Source organism: Crotalus tigris, unplaced genomic scaffold, assembly GCF_016545835.1.
Source record: "Crotalus tigris isolate CLP2741 ecotype Arizona unplaced genomic scaffold, ASM1654583v1 scf7180000018371.15429387391:27106975, whole genome shotgun sequence".
Lineage (NCBI taxonomy): Eukaryota > Metazoa > Chordata > Lepidosauria > Squamata > Viperidae > Crotalus > Crotalus tigris.
The window spans coordinates 8538921-8563171 of NW_024096970.1; the positions used below are offsets into that span (position 1 = coordinate 8538921).

At 36.4% G+C, this 24251-nt stretch overlaps 1 protein-coding gene across 2 annotated transcripts in view; it reads right to left on the bottom strand.

The window, feature by feature from the left end:
• Positions 1-21853, bottom strand: part of RIMS4 (regulating synaptic membrane exocytosis 4) — a 94725-nt gene extending 72872 nt beyond the window's left edge. For both annotated transcript variants that reach the window (XM_039351301.1, XM_039351300.1), the window contains exon 1: positions 21141-21853. In XM_039351301.1, the coding sequence (XP_039207235.1) occupies positions 21141-21237 (97 nt within the window). In that variant the 5' untranslated portion in view covers positions 21238-21853. The remainder of the gene's footprint in view (positions 1-21140) is intronic.
• Positions 21854-24251: the final 2398 nt, after the last annotated feature.

Genomic DNA, 24251 nt, shown 5'->3' on the forward strand with positions numbered 1-24251 from the left:
CTTATGCTGTTAGAGACTATTTTGTTTCTGATGAAACTGATGCCTAGGCATTTTAGTATTTTTGGTAGAAGTAAATTATGAGTTAAATAGGATGTTCTTCCAACTAATTGTGCCGAATACTGCTGCCTTATGTTTTGGGGAAAAAGAAAAAAAAATAAAATAAAAAATAACTTATGCACATGAAATAGCAATTATATACTGACGAACTGTTAACGAGCATAACAGATGTAAAGAACATATTTTTTTTATAAATAGGATAAACAATTGCCAATACGGGCAAAGGTCTTTCATAACAGACAGTTTAATAATTGCACCCATGGAGAAAATATTTTAATATGTAATGTTTTTTTTTTTTTAAAAAAAACCCAAATACATAAAATATTGATGCAGCACGGATGGGAACTGAAAACTCCTGGAGGAATCAGGCTGTATGCAAAAATGGCAGGATTCTTTCATATATTTGTAGCAATGCCAGAAATATTAAGACATAACAAAACCAAGGGAGAGTTGTAGAAAAAGATGGAAGAAAGCAGACATTATATAAAAAGGCTGCAATGCCTTGTAAAAGGAAAAATGTCAGTGGTGTCAAGGAATACCTGATATTCAGCTGAAAAGTCAGTGCCCTGTCAGCTTGCATACTGAATTGACATTAATTTTTGCAAAACAACATAGGTAGAGGGACAGCAGATCTAAGCAACGGTAAACCTGATTCTTTTAAGAAATGTAAAAAGAAGAGATAGAGAACAGGATATTTCAGAACAGACGGCCAACTAAAAACAAAAATTTGCTTAAAGTACAAAAGGAAAGACAAGAATCTGCTTTTTATGACAAACATTAAAATACAGCAAACACAAGATTGAAACTCTGTTTAGGCTTCCCACTCCTGTGGTTAGCCATTATATGAAAGGAAAACAGAATCATATTCACAGGCCTTCACCCTCATCCAAAGCTGGTGTATGTAATATGAGTTACATCCAATTTAATACCTAGCATAATCTGAGTCTGAAGATTATACAAAGAGCCTACATGCAAAATCCAATCAGATCTGCTTTATTTCACTGTCTAATTTTGCTGGGCTTTGTTTTTTTGTTTTTTTCCCCTATAGCCATACCTGGCTCAAGTAGGAAATCTTCTGTTTTCCTTGCTGTAGTCCTTAAAACAATCAGTGTGTAGTAATTGGAAAAAATGGGTCTTCATAGAAGACTTCATAGAATTCCTATATTGGGTAACATTACATCTAGTTAATTGTACTGATGCTTTAAATATCAAAGAAAAGGCAAATGCAAAATAGCACCAAATGTATAATCAGACACTCATAAGAATTAATGGTATTTCCAAAATCTATTCACATCTTTGAAGATGTTTTCAAGAAGTTAAATTTTAGCTGGACTTCAGTTAATCTGTGCTATCATGAGAGCCAGACTCTCAAAGAGTTTCCCAGCCCAAATGATGGGAGAATATCATTATATCCCTAATATAGCATGGTGCCCCTTTCACACTTTCTTTATCTATGAAGAACCAAGAAAGAAAGAAAAAAAGAAAACACAAAAAAATTGCAAGTTACAAAAGGAGGAATCTGAGCCATATCTATTCTTGCCTTCATGTGATTTTAACTACATAAAAGTTGAGATGTCTGAATTTTAAAAAGCATCCTGTTCTTTCACACTTTATTCAGTTATTAAATTTTTGCACCACTCATTTTACCTAAATGACTCTGGTTTACAACATAATAAAACAATATAAAACTAAAAGCACAATCAAAAGCAAAATTGAAAACAGGGTTAATGTTTACAAGTTAAAACGAAAATCAAAGTTAAAAAATTCAAAAAGCCAGAAACATTTACTATTTAAGCATCTATTACCTATAACAGGTCCAATTCAACTTCTACTACCAAACTTAGCAATACTCACCAGTCACACATTTTGGCTTGTTAGGGTCTTCACAACTTTTCTGATTTGGCTGATCACATATATAGAAAAAAATATCAGTATGTGGGAAAGCAATATTTTATTCTCCATTTTAAATTTTTAATTAAAAAATTAAAAGGGGAAGAAGATGACAAAACCTACTTTACTTCTCCATCTGTTGCCTGCCTTTACTGACAGATGAGCATGCCATGGAGTTGTAACATATTTTTACATTTCATTTTGTTTCATTTCACTTCATTTTGAATAAATAAAGAGGACCATCTTAAGTATCTTTATCAAAGATTTATGTCATGTCTGTTTTTTTCTTGTAAGAACTTCATTTCAGCTCAAAGAAGATATGAAGTAAAATATACCAAGAGGATTTTTTTTTTTTTGCTATAAAAAACATCAACTCAGAACAGATCCTGAAATCTGAGATGGGTTGGTTACACTACCACCATACTACAAAAACAAACTCATCTCCAAATTTGCTATTTCAGGGATGCCTAGCAATGCATGAAAGTTAATTGAAGCCAATAAAAGAGAGTATTAGGAGCTGAAGAAGCTTCTTGGATGAGAAGTGAAACATCTTCAAGGAAAAACAAAGTCCAGTTGCCTTTTGAAAAAGCATTTTTGGAATAACCGTGATCTGGATGACTAAGAATCTCCATAGACATCATCCATGCTCGCATCTCCATAGACATCATCCATGCTCTTCAGTTAACTGAAGATTTTGTCCTGGAGGGAGCTGAAACTATATTTCCACGTACATTTCAATTTGCTTTATTTATATTCCTCCCAGTTTTGTTATTTGTTGCCTTATTTTAAAAATTACAATTATACTTAAATGTGACTGCTTGCCATTATCATGTTATGTTATAAAGTGTTAAAAGGCTAGTCTTTTACAATTTAAATAAATTACTATAATCATCCCAGTACGAATACTGGCAACACAAGAGGCAGCAGAATATTCAGACAAAAATTGTATGCAATGTGTTGGCTACTAGGTGGGCAAAACATATCATATCTGATCAGATGCAAACAATGTTAGGCTTCCTGTAATTGTACCACTATACCACCACATGATGAGATATGATTGCTTGAATACAGTCTGTCTGACCTTATTTACACTGCTCAGACAAAGTTTCATAATCTCCCCGGTGTACCCTCGCTAGAACGTAGTTTAGGATTTTTATGCTAATCTTCTGGGAGAAGACTGCATAGGTGGCTACAGAAGCCTGTGCCTATTCTGAAGTTCAAGGCGGTGTACCTTGGGATCTGCACGTTGCCATGGAAATGTCCTCATACAGTGCAGCATTTTGACACAGGCGGTTTTATTGCAAGCAGCTTGAATACCACTCAGATCAAAATGTCTCAGTAGCTCACCACAATTACCACAGCAATGGACAGACAATTCCAGCTGTGTGGTTACTGGATCCCCATCATTCTGAAAGCTTTCAGCACTAAAACACCCAAGAAATCCTTTTTAAAAGAAAAATCTCACAAAGGATCACAAAAACCAACATCCATTAGGGGCATTACTGATTTGTCTGCCTAGTGTAGTATGTTCTCAAAGGTTTTACCTTTCAAATATGTTTAGGTAAGTCTGATGCTGGTGAATGGCTGTGTCACTTGTAAATCTAGCTGCAAATCTACAGCATGTGAAGTTGGGCTGGTTTAACCTAATGATTTGTGACTTAGCCTGAAGCACAAACTCAAGTCATTTGGCTAGTTAATATTTCTATATATTATGCAAATGCATAACAGATTAAATCTATAACTAGGTTGAATATGTTGTATGAACAGTGCTGTTGTATCCACACAGGACAACATTTCATTTTTCATGTTCACTTTTTCTTTATCTTCTTTAAAGTGGGACCTACTATTATTATTATGGTTTGTCCCATAGCCAGCCAGATGTTTAGACTGGATTTGGCACTTTTATTCACCTATTGAATCCTTCCTAAGGACCTGAAATAGGCAGACATTCTTATTTGATGGTGTTAAAGGTATTGTCACAGTTCCTCCAAGTGCAACTGCCTTTTGCAATTGACTGATGGTGATTTTGTCAATGCCAATGGCATTCAAGTGGTGCTGCAGATATTTTGGGATTGCATCCAAGGAGCTTAACATTATTGATACAACACTTGCTTCCTTTTGATAGTTTCTCCAGTTCTTTCTCTTGTGTTTACTGTCTCCAGTATTGCAATGTCCACTATCCAAAATTATTTGTCTTTTTATCAACAATGTTTAGGTTTGGGGTGTTATATGGCAGATGCGTGTCTGAATTCTGAAGTCTATTTTTTTAGCTTTTTCATTTTCTATTACTTTATTTATTTTGTGGTCCCTCCAGATCTTGCTTGTAGACAAATTGTATCTCCTGCAGATATTCCAATGCACCATTCTTGCTACTTTGTCAGGCCATAGTTTGTAATCAAACTATGTTTGATTACATAGCTAACTATTGTTTCTTCAGGTCAATTAGGAGCTGATCTTTTCTCCCTCTGCTGTTTAAGCATTTTCCTTTCTGCTCAAATGGAAAGAGCTTGTTTTCAACTAGACGTTATTAGACTGCATCAGCTACCCCACCAGTTAATAAGTAGAAAGTTGTTAAGAAGGTAATTAGTGTATAATTGGCTGGTGCTGCCACTTTTGTTGGATTTCTCATTATCATATAGGTTTTTCCAGATATTAACCAATCTTCAATTTTAACTTATTGCAGTATGTTGTCAAAGTGCTTGGCAATGAGTTGGTCAGATAGTCAGATATTTCAGCCAAAACCCATGCAGTTCATTTTCAGTTGGTACCAACCAATTCTTGATCTTCCTTGCCTTTTTCTCTACCATTTCTGTTATAATTACAAGCTGTTTCATTTCAGCTTCTTTTTTCCATTCTCCACTTTATTTATCCAAGCTGCATTCTTATCATATTTCTTTGGGTTATCCCATAGCTGTGTCCTGAACCACACTGTTTCTTCTTTATCAGGTGTTGGCTGGTTCACTGCAGTCTCTCCATTGATGGAGTGGTAGAAATATTTCTGATTTGACTGAAGTTTGGAGATTTAGCCTGTGGTGTGCAATTTGAGCTTCATATTTACCAATTTTCTTCACTATGGCTGTTATTTGTTGCTTTATTATTTCCAATGCTTCCTTGACCTATTTCTCGATCAGATAGTTTTTGGTCTTCTCGTATTTCAGCTTCCTTTCTTTCTTTTGTTCTAGCCTGCTTGCATTTGCTCTTAGCATGCTGATCTTGTTTTCCAATCTGATTTCCATTTTGCCAGTGCACTATTTGGTGTTTTTTTTCTTGTTTGTGATTTTGCATGCATGATCTTCAATTATAATTGCAGTTATGCTATACATCACTGGTTGGTGGTTTCTTGCAGTGAGCTGGTAGTTATCTTTGATATCATAGTATTGGCATCTTTTAATACTTGTGTGAGCTGGAAGTTTTGTAACAGGCTTTGATACAGGCCACCTTATTCTTTTGTTTCTATATTTCAAAGTAGTGCCTCACTGGGGGATTATTGCTGTTATTATTTTAAACTGGTTATTACCATATTCTCCTTATTTTTACTTATTGTAAGCCACACAGAATTGCTGAAAGTTAAGCAACATATAAACTTGATTAATAAATATATAGCAGGTGATTTAAGTGTAAACACTATTTTGGCTTCCATGAGACAAATCACCCACATCACAAGCCTACAAAACAGTGACATTATTACCCGTATTCAAATGGATTTTTTTTCTTTAAAATGTTAGATTTCCCATTCAGTCTTCTGCTTGCCAAATGACATAATCCAATGTTGTTCTTATCTCTTTAATTATGTACTTTTGAAGTGGCAGTGAATTTTTGTCATTTTCATCTTATTTGTCGTATTCCTTTTAAAATAATATGGGAAGCTGTAACAGCAGTGGTAGAGTCATTTTTCCTACAGACCTAGATGTGGTTTGTAGGTAGGCAGGTACAGATGTAGAAAGGCAGGTGTAGAATCTTATAATCTTATAATCTTCAGTTAAGACTCCTTTGCAATAATTTGCTGAATAAAAGGTAAGGTTACCAGAAATTGCAGAGAGATTATTATGCATTAGTTCTCAAAAGCTTCCTTAGTGTTATCTGAATTTTACATGACCAAAATATTTGCAAATTTAGTTTTAGAAACTGAAAAGAGAATGGATAACATAGCCTGACAATGGGCTGCACTGAGCTGGCAAAAAAAGCCATTTGAATTCTCCATAAAAAAGAAGAATTGCCTATAAAAATCCAGAAGAACCAATGCAGTTTAGTGATTGAGGGGGTCAGACAAGTTCACCATTAGCCATGGAAACTCAGTGGGTGATTTGGGGCTAGTCATTCTCTCTCAGCTAAGCCTACTTCACAAGTAAGAGAAAACAGAAGGAGGGAATGATACATACATCATTTTGATTTCCCAAAGGAACATATGATATAAAACTTAGAAATAAAGAAATGTATAAGATACAATTCCAAATTAGAAAGAAATCAGAAAGTTATTTCTGCAGAACCATATTTCACCAAACTGAACAGTATGGGACTTACTGGTGCAATGGTCATTCCTTCTTTAAATTTTGAAAACTTTATTTTATGAAATCTGTAAAGACTTTCTCTAGGCTAGCATGGTTTAGATGTGTTCAGACTACAGACCACACAATCTTCAGCTATCACATTGCCTGGGAATAGTTGAAATAATAGTTTAAATACTTGATGCAATATATGGACAAGGAATTTCAGGAATAGCATGTGTACAGTGGTTCTGGCTGTTTAAAAACATGGTTCAAAACCAAAAAGGCTACTAGTTGCTTATGTCCTGTGAAAGACAGCCACATCTGTAAATTTAAATTCATATTTTCATCATTGTTAAACCTATGTTGACATAACAATATGGGAAAGTACCTAATACTTAATCACACTATTTGTTCTCCTGGACCACTTTTATCTGTTCTTCTACACCAGGGCTTTATCTGCTCTTCTACACCAGGCATGCTGGCTGAGGAAGTCTGGGAGTTGAAGTCTACAAGTCATAAAAGGGCCAAGTTGCATGGTTGGCAACTGACTCATATTTATGACGGTTGCAGTGTCCTGGGGTCATGTGATCAGCCTTTGCAATCTTCTGACAAGCAAAGTGAAGGGGAAAACCAGATTTATTAACAACCAGATTACTAATTTAACAATTGCATTGATTCGTTTAACAAATGGGTAAGAAAAGTCATAAAACAGGGCAAAACCGCCTTAACAAATTTGTCACTTAGCAACATAAATTTTGGGCTCAGTTGTGGTTGTAAGTTGAGGACTACCTATAGTCAGCTCATGTCTGTGTATCACAACAGTCTTCTGCAGAAGTCTCTTTCAAACATATTAATTGATCTTGATTCCAGAAGGAATTTGGGAGTAAGTCTGCAAGGATTAATTTTAATATAGTTCAATGAACCAAAGCAAGATAGAAGACCTGCACTTTCAACAACATTTTGAATGCCAGATTTTGCTGCTTAAAATATCCTGACTGATTATATGGCATCAAATCATTTTCGATTCCTGGTGAATACATAGATAGATCCTAATAAAACATCCCAATTGACCATAATTATTTGAAAAGTATTCTCTTACCATTCAAATTAAACTGGCTTAATAGCCATTACAACTCTTGAACAGCTGTGAAAAATGCAATATTTTTGAAATCTGTTGTTGTACTTATTCCATGACTTCTTTATGACTAAATTATGTTTTGTGACCATTCCAGGATATGCTTAACACAAAACATTAAGCAGAGAGCATCTGAGAGAACACAGCTCAGTGAAACACAGATCTAAGTTTTTGTCCCTGCTATAAGGTATGCCATAGTGAGCTTCAAGGGGTATTGCCTGCTTTAGGCAGAATAGACCAACATTGCTTTGTAGGGGATGCCTGCTTACTCGTGTTCGATTTATAAATAGGTAATTATCATTAAAATCTGTATCCTGCCAACATTTTCTCATTTCAAATGAAACAAAAGCCTGCACTGTTGATTCTGAAGCTGGTAGAATATATGTATACAGAACTAATTTGTAAGAAGGAAACACAATCCGAAAGAGACATTAACCCTGCATTTCTCTTTGAGAAGCCTTTATTCTTATGATTTCTAGATTTAAATAGTCTTAGCCCATGCAATTTCCTCCAAACTCCTTCAAACATATGGTAATGTAAATGTTGCAACTAAATACTCTTCCATTTCTGCATAGGCAAAGCAGATAGATGAAACAATATGACTGGGTTTGAAGTTCTATTAAATAGATGATCAGATACAGTGAGAAACTCCAGAGGAATCATATTCTTTGAAACTAAATTCCAACAGAGATGGACAGCATCCCCTGTGCTGAACAGCTGTTCGGAGAGAGTTATGCTTCCATTCATATTGGTTAACCTGCCCAAGGCAAACCTTTAAAAACAGAAATGTTGTATCAAGATTAAAGTGATCAGACCTAAAATTTTGACAATTAATATGGTCAGATCACATGTTCGCTTTTGAGGTATTACTAATTTTTATTTGAAAATAGGAACATAAAAATTGTTCACAACATTGGACAATGTTCCAATGTTCCAAATTATTACCAATAATGGTTACCCTGTAGCAAGATGGGCAGCCAATTAAATAACTAAATAACTAAATAACTTAATAACTAAATAACTAAATAACTTAATAACTAAATAACTAAATAACTAAGGGGCGGACAGGAGGATTATGAATATTTGCAAGAGAGAGGCTCCTCCCTTTAGACATTCATCACACAATGAAGCTGAGCTGATTTGGTACTATCTTCCTGCATACATAAGTTCTTCTCTGGGGACCCTAATCATAGTCCAAGCACAGAATAAAACAATAAATGGAATGAAAAATGGGAGAATGAACTTATCATGCTGACTGATCAGAACATGAATTCTTCCACATACTGTACTTCATGGGAGTAAGATTTATTGAATTTGACATGGGTTCAAAAATATTTCCAGAACTACCTTCTTTCTCCAGTATGGACCCACCTGACTTGTACAAAGTACAGATAGTCCCTTGACTTACAACAGATCATTTAGCAACCATTCAAAGTTACAAGGGCATTGAAAAAAGTGACTTATGACTGTTTTTCACACTTACGACCATTGTAGCATCCCTGAGGTTATGTGACTGAAATATGAACACTTGACAACTGGTTCACATGTATGACGGTTGCAGTGTCCTGGGGTCAGGTGATCCTCTTTGGCCACCTTCTGACAAGCAAAGTCAATAGAGAAGCCAGATTCACTTAACAACTATGCCACTAACTTAACAACTGCAGTGATTCACTTAACAACTGGAGAAAGAAAGGTTGTAAAATGGGGCAAAATTCACTTAACAAATGTCTCACTTAATAACAGAAATTTTGTGTTCAGTTGCGGTCATAAGTCAAGGATTACCTGTATTTATTTTTGGAAATTGTAGAAACTGAATTCTTCAAGAGAACCTATCGTGACTGAAAAGATTTCTGTGTATGACCAGTGGACCGTACTGTATTTCTGATCTGTTGTTTTGCATTGGTATTTCATATTGGCATACATTTTAAAAGGTTTATTTTTATCATTGATGCTTTATTATATCATTGCATTTTGTTGTCAACACCTGAGACTCATACTGATTGCAGTGAAGATAAATCAAACACAGTGAGAAATATTAAAAGTAGGCTAGTACAGTATGTCATGTTTGCTGAGTCCATATTTCTTCAAAGTATTTTTCACCTCTTTATGAGAATCTGTCTATGAGACTATATGGGTCTGTGAAAATGGTTCCTGCATGCATATACAGAAGGGGTTCAATTACTACTAGTATTACAGTGTGTATATTTGTGTGTGTGTGTGTGTGTGTGTGTGTGCAGTATTTTGCAGGCAATTAATTTTACTCTGTAGTCATTAATTCAATTAATATTAAGTGAATTTCCCTTTCTTTAACCTGCCCTTCTTTGATTGTAGGCTCTAATCATTGCATATGCGCAGGGATTTATTTGCACATGCAGGTGTTATTATATGCATGTCACATGCAAATTTGTTGTAAGAAAAAAAAATCCTGAGCACTGACTCCATTGGGAGTTGGAAACCATAGAGGATAGGATAAAAACACTGGTCGTTATACGGGACTTTTGTATATGTTTATACTACTATGACCTTCTAGCTATCTAAAGCTAATCTTTAAAAAGCTAAAAGGTTATTACTTTCCCTTGTAGATGAAACTGTCTTAAATACAAGGACCCATGCCTTTTGGATAAGTACAGTATGAGCCACGAGGGAACTTCTTAGTTCAAATAATTTGATAAGATTCAAACTATCATATTTTTTTACCATCCTCCTATACTACAAATACATTTAGATTAATGATTTCTTGTCCAGTCCCAGAAATGTAAGGTTTTAAATCAAAGTGATTAAACTGAACATCTGTGTTATGATTTAATTATTATCAAAGACAGGGTTTTATTTTAGATTGCAAGATTGCAAGAGGTTTATTTTCATGAAAACTTGAACTTTATTGCAACCAAGGGAATATTGAGTCTTAGTGACCACATTTGGACCTTCTGTAAGATTATCTCTTCCCAAATGTTAGATTTCCCACTGATTTTAGCAACCCACTGTTGCTAAAATCATGTCCATCACTTTTACTGTTGGTTGACAACTTCTTCTCTTTTCTTCCATCATTACAGACTTTTCAGAAGAGCTGAGTTTTTGCACAATTTGTTCAAAATAAGATAAGCCAGTTATTTGTAATTTGAGTGAGAACTCTTTGTTGATTAAGGTACACCTTCCAAAACCTAGTTTAATATACCAATCTGGTCATAGAGAAGTATTAAACTGATGTAATAAATAAATATAGTAACTAACATCCCTTTGTTAATCCCTTTTCCATCTTCCTATTTCTTCTACTAAACTTATTGCCTATCATTAAAACAATCCACTAAAAAGACCAACATAAAAACATTGCTGAATTTCTTTTGATTAACAATACTAAGAGTCACCTTGAATACCCCTACTCCCAAATTCTGTGTTCAGAAATGACATACCAGGACTTCTAATTAAAATGTCTCTGGTATCACCTTGCTGCATCTGTTGCCTTCTACAGAACAGTGGTGCTATTTCGTTAAAATCAATGATTAAACTTTGCTTTTGTGAATCCAGTAATGAAATTGTTCATAACCTATAATTGTTGATAAGTCTTTAAAAGGGAGATAATAAAAGAAGAAGCCTCCAGTCCATGGAACATTAGCCTCCTTTATTCATCATTAAAGATAAAAAAAAAAAAAACTCTTGATATTAAGTAAATATCATTTTAAAGGAAAGAGACAGCTGATAGTACTTCTAGCTTCAGAACCAGAACTGATAAAATAGAAACCACCATCTCTCAACTGGGTAAAGTTTAACAGCTTCTGAAAAACTATAACAAATTTACAAAAAACATTCAAATGTTACAAACAAAGCTTATATATCTGGAAGTTTAAAACATGAAGGAATAGCACAATTTCCTGCCTGAGCAGGGGGTTGGACTAGAAGACCTCCAAGAACCCTTCCAACTCTATTATTATTATTATTATTATTATTATTATTATTATTAGTATTAGTATTAGTATTATTAGTATTAGTGAAAATATGAAAAAGAGAAATCCTGTTATTTAACTGAGACCTTATGGCAGACATGTCAAACTTGCGACGTCACATGACATTGCACAACGTATCGGGACGGTTTTACCATTGCCAGCAATGGAGTGGGCGTGGCTTCCAGTTTGACACCTTATGGTATGAAATATCTGATTTACCAATATAGTTTCAATTAGAGAGGATTCATTAAATTCCACCTCCATCATCATAGACATTTAATTATCAACCCAGGAAGATATATTTTACTATGCTCATGAACAAGGGGAGATTACATGGATTGTTGGTTAAAATCAATTAAAGAGCTTTTCTGACTACAAAAAGAATAATGAAAAATATGCCTAAAAAAGAGAGCTTCAGTATTATACTAAGTATACAGATACAGTTTGTATTTGCTATTAAAGCATTGTGATATTTTAAAAAGATTGAAACTGAAAAATAATTATTCACATAATTATTTTGAAGGGAAAATGTGATGTTTGGTGGTAGCTTTTTATTGTTTTACTTTTTTCTGATATTTTAAAAAAACGTTTTGGTTTTGAGCATTATTATTTCCCTCCTGGTTCTCATTTTCTTTTTTGGAAAAGCAGAGAGATTATGTCAGTCAACACAGATGAAAATACAGATTCATTTGCTGCTTAAATTAAAGATAAATGTGCAGAAGTTACCACTGAGTTACTTTTGCAATTATGAAAGAGCTTTGGAATGTGTATATTTTTAATACTGGCCTTGTAACATGTTGTATATATTTCCTTGAATTATATTCCCCAATCTTGTCATGTGGAATATACATGCAACCATAATAAAAAGAAACAAAGTTTTACTGCATTTAAAGAACTCCAAGCAGATTTTTTTTTTTTACAAGAAATGTGCCCAATGGATGAGGATAAGTATTTGGTGCAGAAAGAATGGGATTAATTAGTAAATTTACAAAAATAAAATGGAAGTGCCCATATTAATAAAAACACTTTTCTTTCCATGTTTTCCACACTTTATTTTTACTGGGTCTAGAAAAAATTATATTTTGGTTTATATTTTTCTTAAATCTGATACCACTACTATATTTTATATCTTTCTAAACAATTTTTCCCTTATTCCCATTTTTCAATAAGTAAGGATTTTAAAGGTGTTAATGTAAGAAACTACAGACTTTAGTTAGCACTAAAGGCTAATTATAAGGGCAAGGATGGTTTTGTAGATGTATCAAATTACCTTAACTGAAATAAATTATAACTTTATTATAAAATGATTCCCACTGAACTTTTAAAATATTTCTTCATCTTTGTTTATAATATATGGATTTAGTGTATAAAAATGCAATTGCAATATCTGATCATACTGCAGGTGCAGTTTCTTTGCGACAGGGAAATGCTTATAAAACAGAGAATACTTGGTGTTTAGATATTTTCTGGCTAAGAAATAAAAACAAAACAAAACACAAGGGAGCTTCACAAAGAGAGTGATATGAATGGGGATTCAACAACGTCTTGTGTTAATGATGGGAAATATGTAACATACATATAGGACAAATCATTTTATGTGCTGCACGTAAAGGAAAGGAAATAACATTTCCAAGAAGAAAAATTAATTGAATTTTCTACTCAGTCCTCTCTTAAATTTTCCAAGGAACTGCAAAGTTCTAAGTAAAACACTGATTTCTACTAACATAAATTATGCATTAACATGTCTAAGGTTTGATTATTTTGGAAAGAGAGGGGACACTTTGGCATATTGATTAAACAGCAGCAAGTCCTGAATATTATTCAAATGATTTGGGGCACTCATTATATATATAATTCCTGAAGAGATAAACCGCAAATTTTACAAGTTTTAATCAAATTCTTATAAAAATATAGACCTCTTCTTCTCTCAATGGGATATTTCATTTGAACAAAATGAGTACTTGTTGAAGCTATTCAGACGGAAGATGACTGATTATATGAGGAACACTAAACTCTCAGAGGATGGATGGTTTTCCTATAGAACAGAATGAAGCCTGTGCAGATTTCTACATTTTAAAATGTTTATATCTTGATCACATCATACCTGTATGTGTTATTCTATCAACTTCTATTACTATAGACTTACATATTTCACTAACGAACATAGATGTTAATATACAATTCTTACTAACTGACTATAGAAAGTATGACATGCTTAATAATTCCAATCAAGCATGATTTATTTATCATAAGGGTCTGAAGATCTGAAAGTATTAGTGAACGTTGTAGTTCTAAATAATGCTAAAAAAAAACCCAGCTATACTGCAGACTGTACAATTGAAAAAATTGCTATAATTTGTCCCTGATTCTCCCAGAGAATTCTGGGAATTATAAACTGTTGATATTATTATGGATCTTTTGATCTTTCAAAAAAAAAATAGTAGTATTGAATAGGCTCTTTGCACAGAGATACGAAAGTATCTTTGCCATATTATTATTCTGTAATGCTGAAGCAGCTATCAAGACAGACCTTATGGCAACTCATTCTCCTCTACAGTTCCACTGAAGCTACAATTTATTTAGAGACAGCCATATATACAAAATTATGTTACCATCCAAGGTATCCAGGGAACACCAGATTGAACCAAAAATGTTTGAAGCAAAGTATGATTGGTATGATGTAATGTTTAAATGGTGAAAAATGGGCTAGTCCATCCTTGTCATAAAAGATGTGTTTAGGCCAGCCATTGTTTCTCATTGAACTTATCTCACAAAATTGTGCTATGAGATAAATTGGATGAGATAGAGTATGCACACTGCCTTAAGCTACTGGAGGAAAATATGTAAATAAATAAAATGAAATTGGAGACCTATACAAAGGTAACCTGGATGTATATAAAATATACTTTCAGTATCCATAGTTCTATAGGATTTGATCTCCCATGCAATAAATGCACTTTCTGAGGGAGCCAGTAAATGCTTATAACTATATCTGCCACATGCTGAAATATGTAGAAACAATTCAGAAGCCTAAAAAAATTAGGATTTATTATCATGTAAATGCATACATTTGTACATACGGGATAGAGAACCAGTTTTGTGTAGTGGTTAAGGTACTGGGCTAGAAACTAAGTAGACTGTGAATTCTAGTCCACTTAGGGAGTGAAAGACAACATAGTCACTCCCTCAGCCCAGCCCACCTCACAGGATTGTTGTGGGGAAGGAAGGAGGATCATTATATATATTCATTGCCTTGAGTTTTTTTTAATAAAGATAATAAAGGCATGACAACAACCAAATAAATAAATAAATAGCCTTGCAGCCATGCCACAGAAGAATATAGAGAGCTTTCTTAAACACCTTTAAATCATTTTTACAATTTTATTTGGTATATTTTGCATTACTTCTCCACTATGTGAGAAATTAAATAAATATACAAATAAAAAGTATAAACTACATAACTACAAGAAAAGTTAATCAATGCTGAAAATATTGTTCATCAAACCCTCTAAGGGTTTAGATTTCTTGTCACTTGATACCTGGTCATTTTAAACTGGAAATCCAAGGACTTTCTGCAAGCCAAACTCTACCATACAGCTATGATCTTGCCCTCAACCCAATAGCATCCTTTGGAAGAAGACCTCTTTCAAACATCTCAGCCAAGATCTTCCTTCAGATAAGCCAGCTCAAACTTTGTAGGTCTTTAAGAATTAATATTTTAATCCCCCTGCAACTAATCTCCATACAGTTTGGTTAAGACTTTGGCTCACAGCCCAGTTCATATAATACTTTTCTAAAACAATCCTCAGTGCAAACTACAGAAAAAAAGAAGAGAGATTACTGCTCTAATGTGACAAATAATTGATCCTAGTTTAGATCTCTTACATAATTTCTTAGTAGCAACTGTTTGGTTTCTTGCTCTTACAAATCATTTGCTTTCTTGTGAATCCACTGGAATCAATCTAGTTTCAAATTCATTGCTTTTTGGCTTATTCTTACTTTTGTTCTCTACCTTTTAACTATCAGAAGAGCTAGTACATCATAATCACTAGGAATATAGCAACAATTATGTGACCTTGGAGTTCCCTAGTGTATCACAACAATAAATCACAAAATTGTCTTTGATAAACCAGCATTTTTCAGGGGTCCCTTAAATGACTGATTCTCAGAGAAAGATGAGCTTCAGGATATCTCTGGAAACTACTACGCTCACAGACCCAGTCTCCAACTCAAAAATTCTCACAACTGTAGGATCTGATTCCTGAAACTCCACAGTTTGGATTATTTTACACCAACTCTAGGTGGTACAGTATGTATGTATACATATACATATAACATTTAAAGGCACCAAAATGTCAGATTGTAATGAACAGTTCTGCGGGAATAATTTACTTGGGAGCAGCTATTATTCCTAAGTAGCACTGCATTTTGAGCAAGAATGTGGATTATTATTCCTAAGTAGCACTGCATTTTGAAATGTGGATTAGCTGGAGTGGAGGCCTGAGAGAACACTAATACAAAATTGTGTGGGGAAATAAAACATTTTCAATCTTTGGGGGAGTGGTCTACCCAGGATTTTGACTTATAACACACACCTAGACTTCTGAACCTTTTCTATGTCTATTATATAAGTTCAACAGTAACAACTTTGTTTTTTAAGTCATGGGTGGGATTGACTGTTTTTGCTGGCTTCCATCTGCTATTAATGTCTTCTGCTTCTCTGATCATGATCATTAGACAAGGTTCATTTGTTTTGACCTACTGGAGTAAGATACTAACACTGAACTTCAGCTCTCATCTATAATAGAAGAATGATCATGTATTTTCAATGACTACCTTAAGGTATCTCAAATAATATAAGCAAAAGTATTTTGGATGCATTCAGACATGCTATAAAACCATTATTTTATATGGGGTTGCCTGCGGTCTGTCTTTCCAGAAATTTCTAACAAAGCAGATCTGGTTCTCCTTTAGTCTTTCTTCTGTTTCCTCTTATTAAGAGCCATGGTGGCGCTGTGGTTAGAATGCAGTACTGCAAGCTACTTCTGCTGTCACCCGGCTGCCAGCAGTTTGGCAGTTCGATTCTCACTGGCTCAAGGTTGACTCCGCCTTCCATCCTTCTGAGGTCAGTAACATGAGGACCCAGATTGTTGGGGGCAATATGTTGACTCTGTAAACCACTTAGAGAGGGCTGTAAAGCACTGTGAAGTGGTATATAAGTCTAAGTGCTATTGCTATTGCTATTAATTATTACATAGTTTATTTTATCTATTTGTTTCAGAGTCATGATTACTTCAACTGCCTGTATAAATATTTATATTTATATGATTTATAGAACTTTTATCCCACAATAGTTCATTCTGTTATTCCTTGAGAAACATTTGAGAGTTTACTGTTGGTCAAAATATGCATTTTATCGTATCTTTACTAGATGCTATGCAAGAACTATGAATCAGAAGATGATTTTGTTTCACAAAGCACAATTTAGAATAAATGAATATATATCAGTTGTGAAATCACTTTATTTGGCAGAAAATCTGACTTTGTTAAAGCCATTCTATTGGCTAGCACAGCCTGAGACATACCCAATTTCTCTTTCAGCATTCTGAAAACAATATAATAATAATCCTAGTACATTTGCATGAAAAATGAATTTACAAGAATAATTATTCACACAAAATGTAGCATAATATTAAAAATGATGTTAAGGAAAAAAATGGAAAAAATATAAGGAATTATGATAACAAGGATGGTATTACAGGGTAAAGACCTTACTTTAAAGAACGAATTTATCTTACAACATTTGGTTATTTGCTTAAGTGTAGCACCTCTCTAGAAGAACATCAGATCACATGCAGAAGAGGACAGAGGATTGTTTTGCTTTTATTATTCTTCCCTTTCCCCTCCCCCAATTAAAAAGGACACAAGACCATTGCCCAGTAACCTATTGCTGGCAGCATGTGTGTTGTACATGTATTTATTTAAAATATATTAAGGCTGTATTAGTTTTTGTCTTTTCAACTAACTCTCTGCAACTTAGGATTTATGGAAACTGAACTGCAATCTTTTAGAGCTTACTACATTGCTTACTTTCCATCTGATCACCTACATTAATGACCCAAAAAACTTCTCATGTATTCAAGCTGTTAAACTCATGCACCCATAAACACATACATACACACACAAATGGAATCACTAGCTTAATATCATTATTCACTCCATTAATAAATAGGGATAAGAAGATAGAAATGTTATATTTTCTCTATTATATTGTTCTTTTCACATTATCTACACCAAGCTATGATCAATTAGTTACCCAGCTGCATGCACAGTTTCCAAATTATTTTGTTTAATGTCATTATTTAGAAGTGAATGAGAACTGGAGCCACAGCCCTAGCGTATCTGGAGAATTTTAAGTTAGGATTTTTCTGACCCAGGTAGAAAGTTTGTGTGGCCCAGATAGATATTTGGTGTTATCAATTATTCCTCTGCTGACTTATCCAGTTGTTATTTTGAAGTGATTAGCTTATGTTAGTGAAAGTATTTGTTCAGACCATGTTTTTCTATGTCCTGTTCTGACCAGTTGTCTGTGTTCGAAATTAAAGCAGATACAAATCTCTCTATGATGCCCTTTATGAGTGTTTATTTGTGTGATTATCCTAGGACACCGATATCCCTCCACAACTGATTTTTCCCCCTTTTTCTTAATGGAAGGCTTAATAAGTGCATTTCCATCCAGTTATTTATCAAATTGGCTTCATCCTTCCCCTTTCCATACACAATGTATTTGCTTCTTTGGAAAAGACTCTTTGACAAAGAAATTTGGAATTATCAGTTGATGTCACATTAGAGAAATCCTGATTAGAAATAAAGTTAATAACCAAGGGCCATCTCCTAAAAGAGAGACCAAGGATTAGAAATGATAGCTAGAAAAGAAATATGAAAATAACAATAAAATGTCAAAAGATGATTATTGTTAAACTAAGTGAAAACTTTTAAAGTAGGTAGAGCCACAAGTTTACATACAAGAATACAATCCAGGGTACTTTATTAAGGCAAAGAATTTAAATTGCGTGTCATCCAGTCCAAATACGGAATTTAAGCGCAATAATGTTGCAGTTTTTCCTCAAAAGGCTGCTGATGGATAACTTTCACTGCTTGAAGATGGCAAGATCTAGAGGTGGAAGGTGGAAGGCAGATGGTATAGCCTTCCCAAAACATCTGAATTTGCCCCTTCCCAAAGCATTTATTGCTGCCCGAGGCAGCCAACACAGTTGACCCAATAGCATGGGTGAACATTTATCTTCATTAATTGGCAATTCTGATTCTGCAGAACAGTTTGCATGTAGTTGTAGCAAGCAAATCTACAAACTTGCTTTCCATTTTATATTTTATCAAAAAAAAAAAAAATAGCATGAGCTACTACACATGAAATATCAGGGAAAAATAAAGAAAAGATTTTTTTTCTTATTTTTTCTCCCATATTCAAAAACTTTAATCTGGGGAACAGTTTCAATACCAGATCTAAGAATATAAGAGTATATGATTCATTAATTTTAGAATGTAGGGTTTTTTTCTTACATTCTACAAATTGATCTCACTGGACCACAAAATGTAAGCTGTACTGGAAGAGGCAGCTAGTCCTGGCTCATAAAAAGTGTATCTATGAGATTAGTATCTGGCATTTTAAATTTGAATAAATCCATTAATTGAGAAAATCCATTAATTAATGTTTTTATCCCTCCCTCAGGAACTTGTTGCTCCTTCAAAGAAATGATAATAATAAAAAAGAATCTCCAGCTTTTCAAAGTCAACAAGTCCCAGATTGCATTTTTCACATCTAGTATTATTTTAACAATGCATATATTTGCTTGAATTTTAGCCACATTGATCCAATAATTAAATCAAAATCTTTATTGTAGCTGTGGACCAGTGTATTGATAAATAAAGTTTTCTTTTAATTTGGAAATTTAAGTAAACATTTTTTCTTCAATTAGCATGATTTAACTATTTATGTGCATAAAATGTTTGATGTGCAAAGAGCCAAATCAGTATATTCTTGATCAGTATATGACAACAATCGGTGTTTAAAATGCTTGGAAAGATTCATTGCCAGATGAGGCCTTTTCATCAGATTTAAAATTTTGCATTTCAGTGTTTTTCTCAGAAGGCTGAGTAGTAAAATAGAAGGATTAAAATATGCATGCTGTTTTTATAAATACACCGACTTCAGTATAAATCAAAAGGTAAGGAGTTTGGTTATGGGTAAAAATGATCCTTTAATCCCATGCACAGTAATTCTGAAATCTAGCTCGGCATGCTTCACAAGACACATAGATAACATGTACAAAGGGCTGCTTCTGGCAACTTGCAAAAAATAATTAGCCAGATTAAATAAAACTGTCATCATACTGACTCAGGTAGACTGAGTTGACTCAGCGCATCCATGACCACACACCATTTGTATTATATTAACAGGCCAACAAAACTTCAAACTCCAGTCCATCCTGTATTCTGCACTTTAGTCATGCTGGCTGAGCATTATGGGAACTAATATTTCAATATCTGAGGTCACCAGATTGCAGACAACTGACTTACAGGCTAATAGCAATCACTGGTTCTTTGCTAGCAGCCCTAGACATACAAACTCAGAGAAGGAAACTGCATGCATACACACGCTTCTTATTACCATCCTGGATTTGAACACTGCTATCCTATAACACACTTTCATTGATATATTAGCCTCCTCCACCATTTACTCCCACATTCCATTCATTCCTCTGTAGAATTCAACCACTGCATATTATAATTTTCCTCAGCCTGATTATTGAATAGCAACTCCTCTTAGCAGCAGCCAGTACAGCTAATGGCCACATTGAGTGGAAGCTGTCACTCAACATCTCTGGAAGGCTTGAAATTGGGTAAAGCTGGGACCCTGACTTACTTTCTCTCTCTCTCTCTCTTTGACATGAATAGATTCCACTTTTCCCTTTCTTGATTGCTTATCCAAAAGATGCCCTTGGCTAATTCAACACAAAACCTGGTTATTTCCTACTGGCTTATTTAATTTCACCAGTGCCCTGATCCCGCATATTACAGGGCAGAAAAGCTTTCACAAAAGTGGGTGAACTTCTCCCCAGCCAGCAGCCTTTCCGAAATATAAGCTTCCTCATTTTTAGTTCCATTCACAGTGGTTTTCATTGCTGTTGAAGCTGCAACGGTGGGAGATTGAAATGCATCCTGATGTAGACTACAAGGAAAGGATGATGAGCTTTACTGAAGATAGACTTTCTCTCACCCTATTTTTTCCTTTCTAACCCTCAGCCAAAAAGGAAGAACCGAAAGAAAACAAAACACCACATCGGAGGGAGGACAAAACTAATCCTCCCCTGGGTACCATCCTACTGTCTGAGGCTCAGGGGTTTTAGAAGGAGGGCACCTGGTTGGCGAAAGTTGGTGCCTTTTATTCCAGGGAAAGGAGTTTGGGCTGCAGGTACCCTATTACCTGCAAGGTAGGCCGCCTCCTTGGCTTCACTCCAGCGAGTAGGGGTCTCCTGCCTACCCCATTCCTCTCCAAACCACGGACAGGTCCTCCCGCCACCCCTTCGTCCCCTTTCCCCCAAACCTTACCCGCCTCTTCCTCATCGAAGCTGTTCATGCAGGGGAAGTAGATGGCCAGGGCTTCGAAGGAGGCGGACAGGCTGAGGCGACTTTGCGAACGCTCCATGAAGAGCCCCGCACCGGGGGCGCCGCCGGGGGCTTCGGCCGCCGCCTGCGATTTGGCCAGCTTCGACGCCCCATTCTTCACTCGGAGTACAGCCCGCGGCGTCTTGGCTGCTGAGGGGGAGCCTCGGGGAGGTGAGAAAAGGCTGGCAGGAGGAAAGCTAAAGCGAGTTCAAGACGGGAGGGGGGGAAAGAGACGGCGAGAAAAGAGGAGCCGGGACCCAGGCGGCGATGGAGGGGCGGAAAGAGCCGCAGAAACGCCGGCGAGGAGGAAGAGAGAGAGAGAGAGGGAGGGAGGAGGGGGAATTAGCCGGGGCTAGTGGTACCCAAGGGGAAGAGAAGGCTGGCTTGAGGGATGCTGAGCTGCTGTTGTCGGAAAAGGCGGATGCTGCAGCCGCCAGCCCGGGCCAGAGGGATACAGGCTACGATTGCCGCTGATGCAGCAGTGCTGGGATGCTGAAGTTGCTGACGCCGCCAGATACCGAGACCGCTTCCGCCGCTTCAGAGATGCAGGCGAGAGGACCACCTGCTGCTTAGTCCCGTGTCCCTGGACGCCCTCGCCTCCGCCGCCCGGCTCCCAGTCACTACGTCCCTTGCAACTCCTTGCAGCGGATGCTGCTCTCGCTTCGCTCCTTCATTCACTCCAGCTTCGGGGGCGGAGTCTGCCGTGAAGTCATTCCTGGAAGGCAGTGCCTCCAATCGTAGCCGGCTGGCGAAAGGCGAAGGGGGGCGCGCGGCGGGGGGGGGGAGAGACGCTAGTCTTAAAAGGGGCTGAGCTACTACACTGGTTGGCGGGGGTTGTTGCTAAGCGAAAAGCGAAGGCGCGAGCGGCCCCCTCCCTCCCTTTCGGAGTCCACTACCCAGTTTTTGGTTCGTGAAGTTCGGCTCCAGAGCGCGACATGGAATATTAAATACCATTCATCATCTGGAATTATTTAGCTGCAGTATCCGATGGCTGGAGAAAAGAGGGTTTTTTAGGGCAAACCCTACATATCTATTCAACCCCTAGCTCCCTGAATTAAAAAGCAATAGGGGTTGCACCACCTGGACTAAAAAAAAAAACTAAGAAAAAAATTTCATGGTGGCAGGATTTATAGAGCAGTGGGACAATCTGTCTAGAGAGGCTGTAGTCCTCCATCTCTCATGGATGATTTGCTTTTCCTGCCCATGGCTGAAACTTGGACTAGATAATCCTTTAGTCCCTTCCAATTCTATGACTTCTAGTCTTGAGAGCTAAACAGAGTCAGGCCTGGTTAGTATTTGGTTAGCACAGTACATTTGTAAACTAGACCAGGGCTTTTCAACCAGTGGTACGGGTACCACCTGTGGTACATTGGCACCTGGCAGGTGGTATGCGACCATCCTAGAAAAGTGGTAGTGGGGGAGAGGAATGAGCTGAACTGGTGGCAGCACAGCAGAAGGCTGAGTGAGAGATGGCTGGAGTGCAGGGCTGTCAGTGCCTCTTTCCAGCTGATCAGCGCTTCTTTGGGGTTGTCAGGCTCAGTAGAAGCGCCAGGATCAGTGCCAGGCTCCAGCTGGAGCTCGGCGCTGATCCTGGCGCTTCTGCTGAGCCCAGAAGAAGCGCCGATCACTGGAATGTTGCAGCATCTCCAGGGTCTTGTGATTTACATTCAGATGCTTGGCAACTGATTCCTATTTATGATGGTCACGGTGTCCCAGGGTCTGGTGAAGTGACCAAAACCTGCTGCAACCACCCAGCAGACGGGGGGAATAAAAACCAAACACCCCCCACCCCATCCCCGCTGCCAATCCTCAACAGAAATGCTCACAACAATGGAAACCTCGGACAGGAGGAAGAGTGCTGCCAGGTGGGCAGGCAGGTGTTTTGTTTGGCTGTAGCTTGGGGGGGCACTTTTTCAGTGCCATTGTAACTTCGAACAGTCACTAAGTGAACTGTTTTAAGACGAGGACTACCTGTACTTTATCACTTTTTTTCTTTTGGGGGGGGGGTCATCAAGTTTTTAACACCTTGCTAGGTGCCTGGTGGTACTCGGATGTTGCCATATCTTAAAAGTAGTACAATGGGTGAAAAGGTTGAAAAGCCCTGAACTAGACTGGAAAGGGGTAAAAAAGACATATTGAAAGAAAGCTGTGAACATTCCTAGGTATGTTTCTGTGGTTATCAGGAGTTGAGTTCAGGGTTTTTTACCTTTAATTCCCAAATGAGTTGATGAAACTACCTTCCTTAAAGTGATGCCCTACTGATAGGTTTAGTTGGAAGGAAAGAATTTATAAGTCTTCCTGAGATAGGAAATCCAATCTGATCAACAGAGGAGCAGGTTTTCTAACTATACGTAAAGATTTGTTTAAAGATATACATTATATAGAAATCCTAGCCACTAGCTAATTGCATCCTACCAGGAAGAGAGTCAGAAAGCAAGAGTGTATATGAGAAGTCCTGGGAGCAAAGGCAGAAGGACCCCACCCTGAAATAATGTCACAGAGAAGAGGCAAAGTGATAGCACAGAGGCTGAATAAATCTTTGACTCTGTCTACATTCAACTGCCTCTTATGGCCAGTAGGTCACAAGAAATGCCAGAGTCCTTGTTAATGAAATTACACTTCCAAGTGCAGCTAGCTAGCTGAGATTTAAAGGGGGCAGGATAAATCCATCATAGCTGTAAATCATGAGGCTGGGGTAAAAGAGCAATAAATAGATAAAATGTTGCAGAAAAATTAAAAGATCACATTAGCCAAACTTTTTAAAGACTGCTAAGGAAGTAACAATAATATACATTATTCTAGAAAAACAACAGTGCTTTTTAAATCATATACATGTCTATTTGAATTGAATTCAGATGATAATGCTATCAGCTTGAGTAGAACATGTCAGCTGAATGAATGAGTTGTTAATGTATATCAGTGGAAGATAAACCTTGAAATAATCAGAATCCATGCACATATCTATGCTTTGCTGGAATATTTAATTTTGGATTAGTGGTCAAGCTTTAAGAAAACTATAACGGAAAGACAAGTAGCAAATAAACAAATTTGGGT